This window comes from Prionailurus viverrinus, chromosome E2, assembly GCF_022837055.1.
Source record: "Prionailurus viverrinus isolate Anna chromosome E2, UM_Priviv_1.0, whole genome shotgun sequence".
NCBI lineage: Eukaryota > Metazoa > Chordata > Mammalia > Carnivora > Felidae > Prionailurus > Prionailurus viverrinus.
Window position 1 is genome coordinate 47,558,201 of NC_062575.1, and position 14,584 is coordinate 47,572,784.

The 14,584-nt window shown below is 61.2% G+C and overlaps 1 protein-coding gene and 1 long non-coding RNA gene across 5 annotated transcripts; one reads left to right on the top strand and one right to left on the bottom strand.

Moving 5' to 3' along the window:
- Positions 1–9,537: 9,537 nt before the first annotated feature.
- On the bottom strand, positions 9,538–10,185 carry LOC125153427 (uncharacterized). Its single transcript, XR_007147480.1, has 2 exons — positions 10,047–10,185; positions 9,538–9,873 (listed from the first exon to the last, which is right to left on the bottom strand). It is a non-coding gene; the product is annotated as an uncharacterized LOC125153427 (long non-coding RNA).
- A 108-nt stretch (positions 10,186–10,293) lies between these two features.
- LGALS7B (galectin 7B) lies at positions 10,294–13,070 on the top strand. 4 transcript variants are annotated; one of them, XM_047836580.1, is made up of 5 exons: positions 10,294–10,429; positions 10,824–10,888; positions 11,284–11,372; positions 12,175–12,376; positions 12,938–13,070. In XM_047836580.1, exons 2-5 carry the CDS (start codon positions 10,874–10,876, stop codon positions 13,049–13,051), a joined length of 420 nt encoding a protein of 139 aa, XP_047692536.1. In that variant the 5' UTR covers positions 10,294–10,429; positions 10,824–10,873; the 3' UTR covers positions 13,052–13,070. The 4 variants fall into 4 exon arrangements, with proteins under 4 accessions (XP_047692536.1, XP_047692534.1, XP_047692535.1 ...); XM_047836578.1 differs by having other exon boundaries at positions 12,175–12,837; positions 12,938–13,059; XM_047836579.1 differs by lacking the exons at positions 10,294–10,429; positions 10,824–10,888; positions 11,284–11,372 and having other exon boundaries at positions 11,960–12,376.
- The last annotated feature ends 1,514 nt before the right edge of the window (positions 13,071–14,584 follow it).

Genomic DNA, 14,584 nt, shown 5'->3' on the forward strand with positions numbered 1-14,584 from the left:
GGACCTTAAGTAGAAGCAGAACCTTAAGTAGAAGCAGAAGCAGGGCGTGGCGGCCCCGCTGACTCACCCCCAGCCATTTCCACACCCGCCGCCCACACCTGGCACAGACCCTGGCCCTGGGGCCACCCGGCGGCCCAGCGCCTTCTTGCTGGGCCCGGGACTTCCCTCCACTCACTGAGGGTTCCCAGTCCACCTCCCGCCCCCTCCGCCCCCTCCGTTGAGCTAAGAATCCTGAAGACAGTTAAGGACGAACCGCCAAGGACAGAGGGCACCCAGGGGGCCACCATCCATCCCGGCCACGTCCCTGCCGCTTGGCACAGGGGAAAGGGTCTTTGCCCATTTTATCTTGGACATCTGGGGCCCCGAGAGGCCCACCCGGGGCTGGAAGCGGGGGCCCCTCTCTCCCAGGCTGGGACCTGCGCCTTGGGCTGAGGACGCGTCCACCGAAATTCCAGCTCACGCTCCCTCGCGTGACGGTGACCCCGGCAAGGACAACACTGTGCCCGCGGGGCTCCGGGGGGCAGGACGTGTGCCCGATGAGCCGCGTCTCCCGGGGCCTAGAGCAGCGGCTGGCACACGGTCTGGGCTCCTCAAGTGCGCCTGAAAGACGAATAAGGAAAGACACCAGCGCCTGGTCTGAGGCCCTGGGCGCCTGGCGCACACAGGACCTCCCCGAGCGCTCACCGCTAGCCGAGCGAGCGGGGAAGGGGATCACTCGCCCCCACTTCACAGACCAGGAAACCGAGGCTCAGACACGGGAGGCCGTTTGCCCGAAGGCGCACGGCCGGGCAATCCCTGGGTGAGTGTCCCCCTGCCCTTCTTCAACTCTGGCGGGTTCCGCCTTGTTTCTTCTGTCCCTGGGAATGCCCTGGTGTCTCTCCCTGGCCCTCTGGCTCGGACTCTCCCTCCCTCCCTCCCGGGTGGCCCTGTCTGCTTCTCTTCCTCAATGCCATGTCTCCTTCCTCCTCCCAGAATGGCTGCCGCTCTCCCAGCCAGGTTCGGGTGAGGGGAGGCAGAGGGGGGCCGTCCTGGGACCCAGCCGCGCCCTGACCCAGGAGCAGCGACGTGGGATCCTCCACTCAGGCCCACAGCCCAAGATTCCATAGTCCAAGATTCCAGAAGAAGAATCCAGGATGGGAAGGGTGGGGTCAGAGGGAGAATGCTGAAAGAAGGTTCTGGAAGGTAGGGAAGAGGCAGGGTGGGGCAGCCACCCTGAGCAGAACCCCCTCCCAGCAGCCCAGCAGGCCTCCTGTCCACCCCCACCACCCCCTCCCAGCCTCCACTCCTGCCCCCCACCCCCCACCCTCCAGGGGGAAGAGGCCTGGGGCAGAGACCAGAATGGAAACTCTGGGTGGAGACAACCAGACTCAGAACCTGATCTGCCACCCGACTGTCCCCCAGGGCCTCCCAGACTCTCTCCATCCCCACACCACGTGAGGCACCCCGGGGGTGGCAGGGGGCGGCGCAGTTTGGGGGCCAGGACCTCACACAGGGAGCCGAGCAGCTGCCAGGCGGGTGGGGGTGGCTGCAAGCACCCCAGTGTTCAGAGGAGAAGAGGGAGGCAGAGAGTGGGGCACCCACTCAGCCAAGGTCCCACAGCAGGGAAGCAGCCCGGGGCTGGGCCGGGGGGGGCCCAGGTGGGGGCAGGGCTGGTCACCAGGACTTCCGGTAGAGAGGACAGGGGCCCGAGGCCGGGGCACCCACACCCGGGAGCCGGCGTCCCGAATCGAATCGTGGGCTCCACCTGTCTCGGATCTCAGGTTCGGGGTGTCCCCCTTGGCCGCCTCCCTCTCCACGTGCTCTTGGGGCCTATTGACTCGTCCTTCCCCTGATGTCTTCTTTGGGGCTGGATGTGTCTTCACACGCTGCCAACCTGAAAGTCCAAACTCGACTGTGACTTCGCTGTGGGCCCAAGTGTCAGCAGTCGATCTGTTATCAGTTGATGGCGGGCTCGTTTCTCAGAAGCCAGGCACGCGCGCGCACGTGCCGGAGCCCCATTCTCTGGTGTGGATCATCTCTGCATCGGTTCTGGAATAATATTTTCAGGAGCATTGTTTCCATTCCCAGTGAGTCGTGACCGTGCCTGTGTCTCAGTCCTCGGGCTTTTTCCTGAGCGATGCCTCGCATTCCGAAGACGCGCAGGTTGTAACAGAATGAGGGTGGGATTCGAGAAACGTCTGGACCTGAGCAACCCCCACCCCCACCGAGTTTCCCTGAGCCCCAGAGACAGCCAGCCCCCCTCCGCCCGCCCTGCCCGGGACAGCGCTGCCAGTCTGGGCGTCCCGTGGCCACCGTGTCATGTGTCCCGGGAGTGGAGAGGGGTGGCCAGCAGGCTGAGTCTGCGGACCTTCGCCCTCCTGCAGGGAACAACTCTGGTGACTGAAAAGTAACCCCGTGTACCCACCGTGCTTGTGGGCATTGAAACCCCCAGGCCCTCCGCCAGGGTCAGCGTGTTGGGGACTTTGGGCCGGTTTTGTACACGGTGAACATCAGTCCGGGGGCCGCTTTGGTTTCGTTTTGGTTTGCGGAAAGATTTTGGTTTTGAAGTGATCTCCGCACCCGGCGTGGGGCTGGCACTCCCCACCCAGAGATCCGGGGTCCCAAGCTTCACGGAGCCAGCCAGGCGCCCCGCGGGGCTGCTTTGCTTTTGTAAGTGAACCTTCCAAGGAGGAGAAAGACACTGCTCAAATCTGACTCTTTCTTAAGCCGTGAATCCACTGGAAACTTACACTTCTATTTCTGGATAGAATACATTCCCCAACCCCATCAGGCGGAGGGAAGCATTTTCTGTCATGCTTGCTTCCATTGATAAACTGAGGTCGTTAAAGTCTCTTACGTATTTTCAGCCGCATGTGGGACTTTAGCTTGTGTTACGTTTTAAGTTTTTCCATTGTCCATAAATTTTCTAAGCCATAAGTAATTTTTCACTTCACACCGGATTTAGCAGTGCAGGGACTTGCTCCCTCCTCTTCCACCTTTGCCTCTTCCCTCCCTCCCTCCTTCCTTCTCTCCCTACCTTCCCCTCCTCTCTTCCCCCACTTTCCTTCTCCTCCCCCCCTCCCTCCCCTACCTTTTTCTCTCCTCCCCTCCCCTCCCCTTTCCTTCCCTTCCCTCCATCCCCTCTGGCCACTCTCCTCATTTCCATTCCCCTCCCTTCCCCTCCTCCCCCTTTCCCTCTCTTTCCCTCCACTCCTCTCCTCCCCTCTCTCCTCTCCTCCCCTCCCTTCCTCTCTTCCCCTTCCCTGCCTCCCTTCCTCTCCCTTTGCCTACCTGAAGGATTGGCTGTTAGAGTCTTTCAGGTGGGACCGCACTGCTTCTTGTGGGTGGGGATCTGGGTGGCCCTAGTGGGATGAGGGGGTGCGATTCCACTATGGTGTCAGAGGGAATGGGTGAGGAGGGTGCTTGGAGAGGGTGGTCCTCAGGACCAGGGTGGGGGGTGGGTGGGAGAGGAGAAATCAGAATGTGGCTTTGATTTGGCGTCAGGCTTTCTTGGTTTCCTTGGCCTTCAGTTTTTTTTCAACGTTTATTTATTTTTGGGACAGAGAGAGACAGAGCATGAACGGGGGAGGGGCAGAGAGAGAGGGAGACACAGAATCGGAAACAGGCTCCAGGCTCCGAGCCATCAGCCCAGAGCCTGACGCGGGGCTCGAACTCACGTACCGACCGCGAGATCGTGACCTGGCTGAAGTCGGACGCTTAACCAACTGCGCCACCCAGGCGCCCCACCTTGGCCTTCAGTTTGAAATGGCTCCTCAGTCTTCCTTTGTGTTTCAAGACCTTGACACTTGAGAAGCTTGGAGGCGGATGTCCCCTCATGGCCAGCTACAGGTTAGGCACTGTTGGCTGAAGAGCCACAGAAGCGACAGCGCCTGCCTCCTCCAGCTGCCTGGCCCCTCTAGTGTCCCATGGCTGGTGAGTGGTCTTGGATCACGTGACTAGCGGAACCTCCCCGGCTTCCCCTCCCCACCGTAAAGTTACCCATTTGTCCTTTGTCTTCAGTAAGCGTTCTGTGGGAGGCGCCTGGAAATTTTGCAAAGCTCACGTTCTTCAGCAAACTTTGATCAGTTCTATCGTTTCCTCCCGCGCATCGGCTATAGACTGAATGTTTGTGGCCCCCAGATTCCCTTGGTGAAACCGCGTCCCCAGGGGAATGGCATTTGGAGATGGGGCCTTTGGGAGAACATGAGGTCACGAAGGCCGAGCCCTGGTGAGTAGGGGTTGGTGTTCTTCTAAAGGGACCCCAGAGAGCTCCTTTGTCCCTGCAGCCATGTGAGGACAGAGCAAGAAGGATCCATCTATGAACCAGGAATCAGGTTCACACCAGACACCCGGTATGCTGGCGCCGTGATCGTGGACTTCCCAGCCTCCAGAACCACGAGAAATAAATTCCTGATGCTTGTAAGCCGCCGGTGGGTGGGATTTTTGTTATAGCAGCCCCGACAGAGTAAGACCACGTCCGTATGGGCCCATGGACTCATGGGGCTGTCCAAGGAGCCCCAGTGCTGTGAACGCTTCCTCCTTTCCCCACCCAGGAAGCTGTTCCAGGCGATGAGGGGGTGTGGGGCAAGCTGAGGGCAAGGTACCGGTTAACAGCACCCCCCACCCCGGGGGGGGGGGGGATATGTGTGATATTCCTTGCACACTCTCCACTACCCAAAAACAGGAAAGGACAAACAAATGGCTAAACTGGGAAGAGTCTCCACCAGTTTATAAGAAACAGGCAATCCCATCCTGCCTAAAGTCCAGGAACTCCTTACAGTCCTTTTTTGTTTTTTTAATGTTTATTTTTGAGGCGGGGGGGAATGGGGGAGGAAGACACAGAATCCAAAGCAGGCTCCAGGCCCTAAGCTGTCAGCATAGAGCCCATCGCAGGGCTTGAACTCACGAACGGAGATCACGACTTGAGCCTGGCTGCTTAACCAACTGAGCCACCCAGGGGACCCTGAACTTCCTACTGTCTTAATGTTAATGCTTTGCTAGAGGGAAAAACAGCCTTAGACTGACAATAGGTAGGCCTCCAGTAAGACTGTAAGCATGTGAAAGCCTCTTTGGAAACTCTCTTGACTTTATCTACCCGCCCCCCACCCCGTAAAACAGTCACCCCCCCCCCCCACATCTGCAGCGGCCCACGGGTCCTGTCCCTGTGGTTTAATAAAATCACCTTTTTGCACCAAAGACCTCTCCGAGAATTCTTTCTTGGCTGTCGGCTCGGGACCCCACGAGCCCCCCGTCACCCCAAAACTTCATCCCTGGCACGCCTCATGCCTTCCCATTTGAGCCTTGGAGACAGCCTTTTCTATACATTTCTTTCGCAGAGAAAGGTGCAGTCCTTAGGAACCAAGATCTGGGCACGGGCTCCGCTCCCACGCCTTGTCAGGGGGACAAGGTCGGGGATGTATGAACGCAGACACGTATCTATCCATCGGAGGGGAGGCGACACGGGACCTCTGCCCTCCAAGGGGTGTTCCGGCTGGGCCCGAGACTTGAACTGATGTATCAGGCGGACGGGTTACCTAAGTTTTACGTCACCCTAGAGCCCTCAGCAGGAAATGAAGCCTCGAGGGGATGGCTGAGCGCACGTGCTTTTATTTTAAGTTGAAGCACAGAGGCAACTGTGGAGAAGTAACCCAGCCGTTATGCGGGACGCTTGGAATCACTTTCACAGGGCCTGTTTGCATCGAATTCTCTGGGTCTCAACTTAGGATGAGAATGTCGCTCTCCCACTGGCACAGGGTAGGTATCTGTCACGTGAGAGTTTTTATCTCCTGTTTTCAGGCAGCAAATGGGAGGGTAGAAAGCCCTCCTTCCGCTGTTTCGCGAGGGCTATTAGTTCAAAATAATCCTTATGCAAAAAGGGCATATTTGGGGTGGCACGTTTCGCACCCTTCAACAAACACGTTTCTACATCCGTATTTCTTTCGCTTTGGGTGTAGAATACTCACCAGTCACAGACGGGCAAAGGCTGCATTCCTACCTGGCCCCTGGTCAAATTCATAGAGACACAAAGTAGGAGGGGGGGTGGAGTGGGGGCGGGGGCCGGGGAGCCGGGCAGTTAGTGTTTAGCGGGTCCAGTTACAGGTTTGCAAGATGAAGAGAGGTCTGGAGACGGATGGTGGGGACGGCTACACAACAGTGTGTATGTATTTTGTGCCACTGAACTGGACACGGGAAAAATGGTTAACATGGTGGGGCGCCCGGCATGGGCGGGAGGGGGTTCAGCGCCCGACTCTTGGTTTGGGCTCAGGTCATGATCTCACCGTTCGTTTGTGGGTTCGAGCCCTGCATAGGGCTCTGTGCTGGCAGCTCAGAGCCTGGAGCCTGCTTGGGATTCTGTGTCTCCCTCTCTCTCTGCCCCTCCGTGCTAATGTGCAAGCACGCGCGTGTTCTCTCTCTCTCTCTCTCTCTCTCTCTCAAAATATAAACATAAAACAATTTTTTTAATTAAGAAAAGGGAAAATTCACATGTTCCCCACACCTCCTCACCTTCTCGCTTTAAATACGCCCCCCAGGGGCGCCTGGGTGGCGCAGTCGGTTAAGCGTCCGACTTCAGCCAGGTCACGATCTCGCGGTCCGGGAGTTCGAGCCCCGCGTCGGGCTCTGGGCTGATGGCTCAGAGCCTGGAGCCTGTTTCCGATTCTGTGTCTCCCTCTCTCTCTGCCCCTCCCCCGTTCATGCTCTGTCTCTCTCTGTCCCAAAAATAAATAAACGTTGAAAAAAAAAAATTTAAATACGCCCCCCGCCCACTGCCTTCTTGCAGACAGCCTCTCCTCTGCTGTCCTGACCACTGCTCCCTTGGGGCCTGTTCAATAAACTTCCGTCGCCTTTGTTCCGCCTCAGGTGAATCCTTTCACCTCCATGCCACTGGCTTCCACGTGATCCTCACCCACGTTTGGGGACCCCCATCTGATCGAGAGACAACCCATTTAGACACCACACGTATATAGTTTATTTTATTTACTTTAGAGAGAGCGCACAAGCAGGGGAGAGGGCAGAGGCAGAGACAGAGAACATCTCAAGCGGGCTCCGTGCTCAGCACCGAGGCTCGATCCCATGACCCTAGATATGACCTGAGCAGAAACCAAGTGTCTGACGCTCAACCGACTGAGTCACCCATATTTTATGTTTTAACATAATAAAAAAGATTTTAAGGAGACGCAAACCCCCCACCCCCCCCACCCTCCAAAACCCCTCATGAAATACCGCCAGTCAGATTCATGGTCATTTTCCCCTTTCCACACTAGAACTCTTCCCTCTGAATGTCACAGAAGAGACTCGCCTTCTGTGGTGGAAACCCACCCTGCAGTCACTCCCGCAGGGACCCTTTCCTCCCCAGCACAGACAGACTCCCCTGCTGGGGCTGGGTTCCCAAGGTCCAGCTGCCCCTCTCCCCTCACCCCCACCCTAGGTCCTGAGGACCACCCCCTTCTGAGCGCCCTCCTCACTCACTCCCTCTGACATGACAGCAGAACAGCGTCCCCTCCCCTCGGCCAGCTGCTATCCTGCCCCTTCCCTCCCCCCCCCCCAGAGGCAGCACCTGTCCCCCCACCTGATGGCCCAATCCCTCAGCCAAGGAAGGAGAGCAAAGGGAAGGGAGGGGAGGGGAGGGGAGGTGAAGGGAGGGAGGGGAGGAAAGAAGGAAAGGTGGAAAGAACAGGTCACTGGACTCCCACCTCAGGCGTGGAAACGGACCCCTTATTACTTGGAAATGATCCCTTATTACTTGGAAGAACTGAGTGGACGATGGGAAACACTTCAAATTTAATACATAGTGGGGGGCACCTGGCTGGCTGAGTCGATTAAGCACCCAACTCTGGATTTCAGCTCAGGTCACCATCTCAAGGTTCATGGGTTCCAGCCCCACACCCAGTTCCTCACGGACAGTGCTTGGGATCCTCTGTGTTCCTCTTTCTCTCCATGCCTCCCTCTCTCTTTCTCCATCTCTCAAAATAAATAAATAAAATTCAAAACAAAAAACACGGTAAATCCCACATGTGGCTGAAAATACGTAAGAGAGTTTAACGACCTCAGTTTATCAATGGAAGCAAGCATGACAGAAAATGCTTCCCTCCGCCTGATGGGGTTGGGGAAATGTATTCTATCCAGAAATAGAAGTGTAAGTTTCCAGTGGATTCACGGCTTAAGAAAGAGTCAGATTTGAGCAGTGTCTTTCTCCTCCTTGGAAGGTTCACTTACAAAAGCAAAGCAGCCCGGCGGGGCGCCTGGCTGGCTCCGTGAAGCTTGGGACCCCGGATCTCTGGGTGGGGAGTGCCAGCCCCATGCCGGGCGTGGAGATCACTTCAAAACCAAAATCTTTCCACAAAACAAAACAAAACCAAAGCGGCCCCCGGGGTTAATGTTCACCGTGTACAAAACCGGCCCAAAGTCCCCAACACGCTGACCCTGGCAGAGGGCCTGGGGGTTTCAATGCCCACAAGCACGGTGGGTACACGGGGTTACTTTTCAGTCACCGGAGTTGTTCCCTGCAGGAGGGCGAAGGTCCGCCAACTCAGCCTGCTGGCCACCCCTCTCCACTCCCGGGACACATGACACGGTGGCCACAGGACGCCCAGAATGGCAGCGCTGTCCCGGGCAGGGCGGGCGGAGGGGGGCTGGCTGTCTCTGGGGCTCAGGGAAACTCGGTGGGGGTAGGGGTTGCTCAGGTCCAGACGTTTCTCGAATCCCACCCTCATTCTGTTACAACCTGCGCGTCTTCGGAATGCGAGGCATCGCTCAGGAAAAAGCCCGAGGACTGAGACACAGGCACGGTCACGACTCACTGGGAATGGAAACAATGCTCCTGAAAATATTATTCCAGAACCGATGCAGAGATGATCCACACCAGAGAATGGGGCTCCGGCACGTGCGCGCGCGTGCCTGGCTTCTGAGAAACGAGCCCGCCATCAACTGATAACAGATCGACTGCTGACACTTGGGCCCACAGCGAAGTCACAGTCGAGTTTGGACTTGCAGGTTGGCAGTGTGTGAAGACACATCCAGCCCCACAGAAGACATCAGGGGAAGGACGAGTCAATAGGCCCCAAGAGCACGTGGAGAGGGAGGCGGCCAAGGGGGACACCCCGAACCAGAGATCCGAGACAGGTGGAGCCCACGATTCGATTCGGGACGCCGGCTCCCGGGTGTGGGTGCCCCGGCCTCGGGCCCCTGTCCTCTCTACCGGAAGTCCTGGTGACCAGCCCTGCCCCCACCTGGGCCCCCCCCCGGCCCAGCCCCGGGCTGCTTCCCTGCTGTGGGACCTCGGCTGAGAGGGTGCCCCACTCTCTGCCTCCCTCTTCTCCTCTGAACACTGGGGTGCTTGCAGCCACCCCCACCCGCCTGGCAGCTGTCCGGCCTCCCTGTGTGAGGTCCTGGCCCCCAAACTGCGCCGCCCCCTGCCACCCCCGGGGTGCCTCACGTGGTGTGGGGATGGAGAGAGTCTGGGAGGCCCGGGGGGACAGTCGGGTGGCAGATCAGGTTCTGAGTCTGGTTGTCTCCACCCAGAGTTTCCATTCTGGTCTCTGCCCCAGGCCTCTTCCCCCTGGAGGGTGGGGGGTGGGGGGCAGGAGTGGAGGCTGGGAGGGGGTGGTGGGGGTGGACAGGAGGCCTGCTGGGCTGCTGGGAGGGGGTTCTGCTCAGGGTGGCTGCCCCACCCTGCCTCTTCCCTACCTTCCAGAACCTTCTTTCAGCATTCTCCCTCTGACCCCACCCTTCCCATCCTGGATTCTTCTTCTGGAATCTTGGACTATGGAATCTTGGGCTGTGGGCCTGAGTGGAGGATCCCACGTCGCTGCTCCTGGGTCAGGGCGCGGCTGGGTCCCAGGACGGCCCCCCTCTGCCTCCCCTCACCCGAACCTGGCTGGGAGAGCGGCAGCCATTCTGGGAGGAGGAAGGAGACATGGCATTGAGGAAGAGAAGCAGACAGGGCCACCCGGGAGGGAGGGAGGGAGAGTCCGAGCCAGAGGGCCAGGGAGAGACACCAGGGCATTCCCAGGGACAGAAGAAACAAGGCGGAACCCGCCAGAGTTGAAGAAGGGCAGGGGGACACTCACCCAGGGATTGCCCGGCCGTGCGCCTTCGGGCAAACGGCCTCCCGTGTCTGAGCCTCGGTTTCCTGGTCTGTGAAGTGGGGGCGAGTGATCCCCTTCCCCGCTCGCTCGGCTAGCGGTGAGCGCTCGGGGAGGTCCTGTGTGCGCCAGGCGCCCAGGGCCTCAGACCAGGCGCTGGTGTCTTTCCTTATTCGTCTTTCAGGCTCACTTGAGGAGCCCAGACCGTGTGCCAGCCGCTGCTCTAGGCCCCGGGAGACGCGGCTCATCGGGCACACGTCCTGCCCCCCGGAGCCCCGCGGGCACAGTGTTGTCCTTGCCGGGGTCACCGTCACGCGAGGGAGCGTGAGCTGGAATTTCGGTGGACGCGTCCTCAGCCCAAGGCGCAGGTCCCAGCCTGGGAGAGAGGGGCCCCCGCTTCCAGCCCCGGGTGGGCCTCTCGGGGCCCCAGATGTCCAAGATAAAATGGGCAAAGACCCTTTCCCCTGTGCCAAGCGGCAGGGACGTGGCCGGGATGGATGGTGGCCCCCTGGGTGCCCTCTGTCCTTGGCGGTTCGTCCTTAACTGTCTTCAGGATTCTTAGCTCAACGGAGGGGGCGGAGGGGGCGGGAGGTGGACTGGGAACCCTCAGTGAGTGGAGGGAAGTCCCGGGCCCAGCAAGAAGGCGCTGGGCCGCCGGGTGGCCCCAGGGCCAGGGTCTGTGCCAGGTGTGGGCGGCGGGTGTGGAAATGGCTGGGGGTGAGTCAGCGGGGTCGCCACGCCCTGCTTCTGCTTCTACTTAAGGTCCCAGCAGCCATACCCACCGCCACGCCTGTCGCCCCAGCATCCCAGCCATGGCGGGAAGCTCTGTGAGTGCCTTCGGGGGCGTCGGGGCCCGGGGGGCTTGGACCCAAGGCGGCACCGGACTCGGGGAGGGGCTGGGCCTGGCTGAGGTGTCCCGCCGGGAAGGACAAAGTGGGTGCCGGGGTGTGCTACCAAGGGTCTGGGCTGTGGCTCCCGGGTGGACCCAACCCATCCCCACGCTCCCATCTGCCTCTCTGGATTCTCCCTTTCTCCGTTGATCCCTCGTGGTTGGCTCTCCCACTCTTGGTCTGGCTCTGGCTCTCTCTCCTTGGTCTCTGGGCCTTTTCTTCTCACGGATTCTGCCGATCTGGGTCCCGGATGCTTTCTGCCTGGGGCCGACCCACGTGTGTCTCTCGTCCGTGCCCCCGGTTCCCTGGGACTCCCCGCCGCTGACCTGCAGAACGTGCCCCACAAGATGTCGCTGCCCGAGGGCATCCGGGTGGGCACCGTGATGAGGATTCGCGGCGTCGTCCCGGAAAAGGCCGGCAGGTGAGACCCCAGGCCCCAGAGGTAAGGCTGGGAGGTGTCCAGGCTCAGCTGGCTCGGACTTCTTGCAGCCCAGACACGAGGGCACCAGAGCCACCTTGGCCCGCAGGGTCTTAGACTCCCCGGGCCATCGCTGACCTTCTGGAATCTGGAGTCTTCGCTTACTTGTCCCGTGACTGTGTAGCTGGGGTCCCTACGTCTCCCTAGGGATCTGGGGCTTCCAGAGCCATCCCAGGGCTCCCATCTAGAGTCCTATGGCTCCCAGTCTGAATGCCAGGAACCCTGGAAAGAAGTCCCGCGACCTGGAGGTGCCCTGGGCACCTGGGAGGCCGAAGCGGTCGGTCGTAGGACTTCCGGGTCTGGGAAGGGCAGGCTTCCTGGGAATCTGCGGTGCCTGCACACGTGCGGGCCCGTGGTGCTGTGCCCAGCCCTGTGGCAAGGGGGATGCCCTAGGAACAGAGAGCACCCTGGCCATCGTGACTCCACGATGCATCGTGACTCCACGATGCATCGTGACTCCACGGCAAACGTTAGAGGCTTTGGAAATGAGGGGCACCCGGGGCCATAGCATAGTGACCCTCGCTAGGTGCATGCGGGTCCAGGGCCCCTGGAGCTTTTGGACGCCCTGGAGGGTGGGTCCCTGGCCACCGGCCCACAACCCTTCCCCCTGTGGCGTGGGACGTTCTCCGGTGCCTATGAATTGGAACGGCCTGGCGGTGGGGAGTCCTGACCATTGGTCCCTGATCTTGGTAGGGTGCTTCTTGGCCTGTGACCTTTATCCTCTCCTCCCTGCCCCCACTACCAGGTTCTATGTGAACCTGCTGTGCGGCGAGGGGCCGGGCGGGGAGGCTGCCCTCCATTTCAACCCGCGGCTGGACGAGTCCACGGTGGTCTTCAACAGCCTGGAGCAGGGCACCTGGGGCCGGGAGGAGCGCGGCTCAGGCATTCCCTTCCAGCATGGGCAGCCCTTCGACGTGCTCCTCATCGCCACCGAAGAAGGGTTCAAGGTGAGTCCCTGCCACCCACAGGCGCGGGCGCCCAGACCCCCGCCCCGCCTGCAGTCCAGGCAAGCCAGGAAGGCTCTTGGTGGAGGTGGGGAGCAAAGGCCCGGCCAAGGCGGGGCCCACGTTCGGTCCGTCCCTCTTCTTCTTCCCCTGGCGCAACCCCACGTGTGCCCGAAGGCAGGGGTGTGGCCGTGGCAGGGGCCGGGCGGCAAGAGCCCAGCGCCCAGAGGGTGGGTGGCCCCTAGCGGGAAGCGGGGCCCTGGTGTCCCGGAGCAGGGGCCAGGATGGCTGGGCGACTGGGCCCGGACGCGCGTGTCCGCGGGGAGTGGTCGCTGCACAGCGTCCAGCACCCAGGCCCTTCCCCACGTTCAGGGCGAGCGGCCGGAGGGAGGCCGTGGACGCCGCCGGCGGGGCCGTAACAGCCACCGCCTTCAGCGCGCGTCCGCGCCAGACAGGTGGCCCAGGTGAGGACCACGACAAGAGGTACGGCCATCGGGGCCCATCTCGCCCCCGGGGACTCGGGGCCCCGCGGGCCCTGACGCCCCGCCCCCCTCGGCCCCGCAGGCGGTGGTCGGCGACTCGGAGTACCACCACTTCCGCTACCGGATCCCGCCGGCGCGCGTGCGCCTCCTGGAGGTGGGCGGGGACCTGCAGCTGCAGTCGGTGAAGATCTTCTGAGCCTCCGGGCGGGCGGCGGGGTCGGGGGTCGGGGGTCCGGGGTCCGGGGTCCCGGGCGCGGGAGGGCAAATAAAGTTTCAGCCCGCGCGTGTGCGCCCCGTCTGTGCCCGGGTGTCCTTCGTCTGGACGCGGAGAGCAGGTTCAGAGCGGGGAAGACGCTGACGAAGGGTCAGAGCGATGCCGCGGCCGGGGCGGGAGTGGGGCCCCGCGGCCTGGGAGGGCAGTCTGTGGCCGGACGCCTCCGGAGGGTCGCGATCGGGTGGCGGTGGGCGTTGGCTGGTGTCCAGCGCCGCTTTTCCGGGCGGCCCGGCCTGGCCCGGCCCGGCGGTCGTGCGGTGGGGACAGCTGATGGGGGTTTGGAGCGGGCCCAAGCTCCCCTCGGTGCCCCCTCTGCGGAACATCGGAGCTCCGAGCCGCTGCGTCTGCAAACGGGCGAACGAGTCCCCGCACGTCTGGTCCCTGAGACCCCGAAATGGTGGGGACGGTGCCTGGGCCTGTGCGGGCTCCCCGCGCCGCTACCCGCCTCGTCTCGCCTCTACCCCGGCTCTCCCGCCTGGGGTGCGGGGCGCGGGCCTGGGCGGGGTGGGCGGGGCAGCGGATGGGGCGTCGCCGGCCTCCCAGCTGTGGCGGAGTGGGGACAGGCTCCCGCCCGTGTCCCCGGGGCAGACGCGCACTGAACCGGCACCTCCCGGAGGAGCTGCGTGGGGACGAGTGGGGGTGTGTGTGTGTGGCGCGGTGGCGAGGCAGGGGGCACCGCGACCATTCCTCTGGGTCTCTGCGCGCTCACGAGCCCCCTTCCCACCTTTCTTTCTACCTGTGCCCCTGGCCCTGCCCGACTGACAACCAGGGAGTCGCCCAGTCACCCCCCACCCGCAGTCGGTGCATTTCTGGTCTTGGCCTCTCTGAGTCGCCACCCTGCAGGACCCGTCTCCCTCAGCCGTGGGAAGGAGCCCCGCCGGGTGGCAGCGCTCCAGCGTCGCATGATAGGCTAGGATCCAGAGCCCGGGACAATCCCCACCCACGCCCCAGGCGGGCTGTCCCACGCTTGGAGCCCGCCCCAGAGGTGACAGACCTCCCTTTCCCTGGGCCGCTGTGGGCTTTGCAGTCCTCACAAGCAGAGGACCGTTCCTGACCTGACAGGAAGCAGAGCGTAGGGTCTGAGCCTTTTCAGGACTCATTTCTGCCCCTGAGATCCTTCCGGGGAAACCACCCTCCCCATACCGAGCCCTTGAGACTGTCTCTCTGGGTGGGCGGTGTAAGGAAGGGTCCCCTCTTGCAGTGGTGGACCCGAGAAAGTCTGAATTCCCCTAGTTCCCCAGGGCTCATTGTTGAATGACTTAGCATTCATTTTTATTTGCCAATGTCAAGTAGTTGTAATTAACAAAAGTGTTTCTAGAGATAACACATGGGTAGGGTGTAAATTTCCACAGATAGCAGTGGAGAGAAATTGTAGTTTTTGGCATAACTGTCAAAGGTGGTCCGAGGGGTGTCTCAGTGGCTCAGGTAGTTAAGTGTCTGACTTGGGCTCAGGTC

What these genes read in the sequence shown, in the direction of transcription:
- LGALS7B (XM_047836577.1), top strand. Translation starts at nt 11,960, where the DNA reads ATGCGGGTCCAGGGCCCCTGGAGCTTTTGGACGCCCTGGAGGGTGGGT. An exon ending in GCGCCAGACAGGTGGCCCAG is followed by an intron (nt 12,838 to 12,937) that starts GTGAGGACCACG and finishes TCGGCCCCGCAG; the next exon opens with GCGGTGGTCGGCGACTCGGA.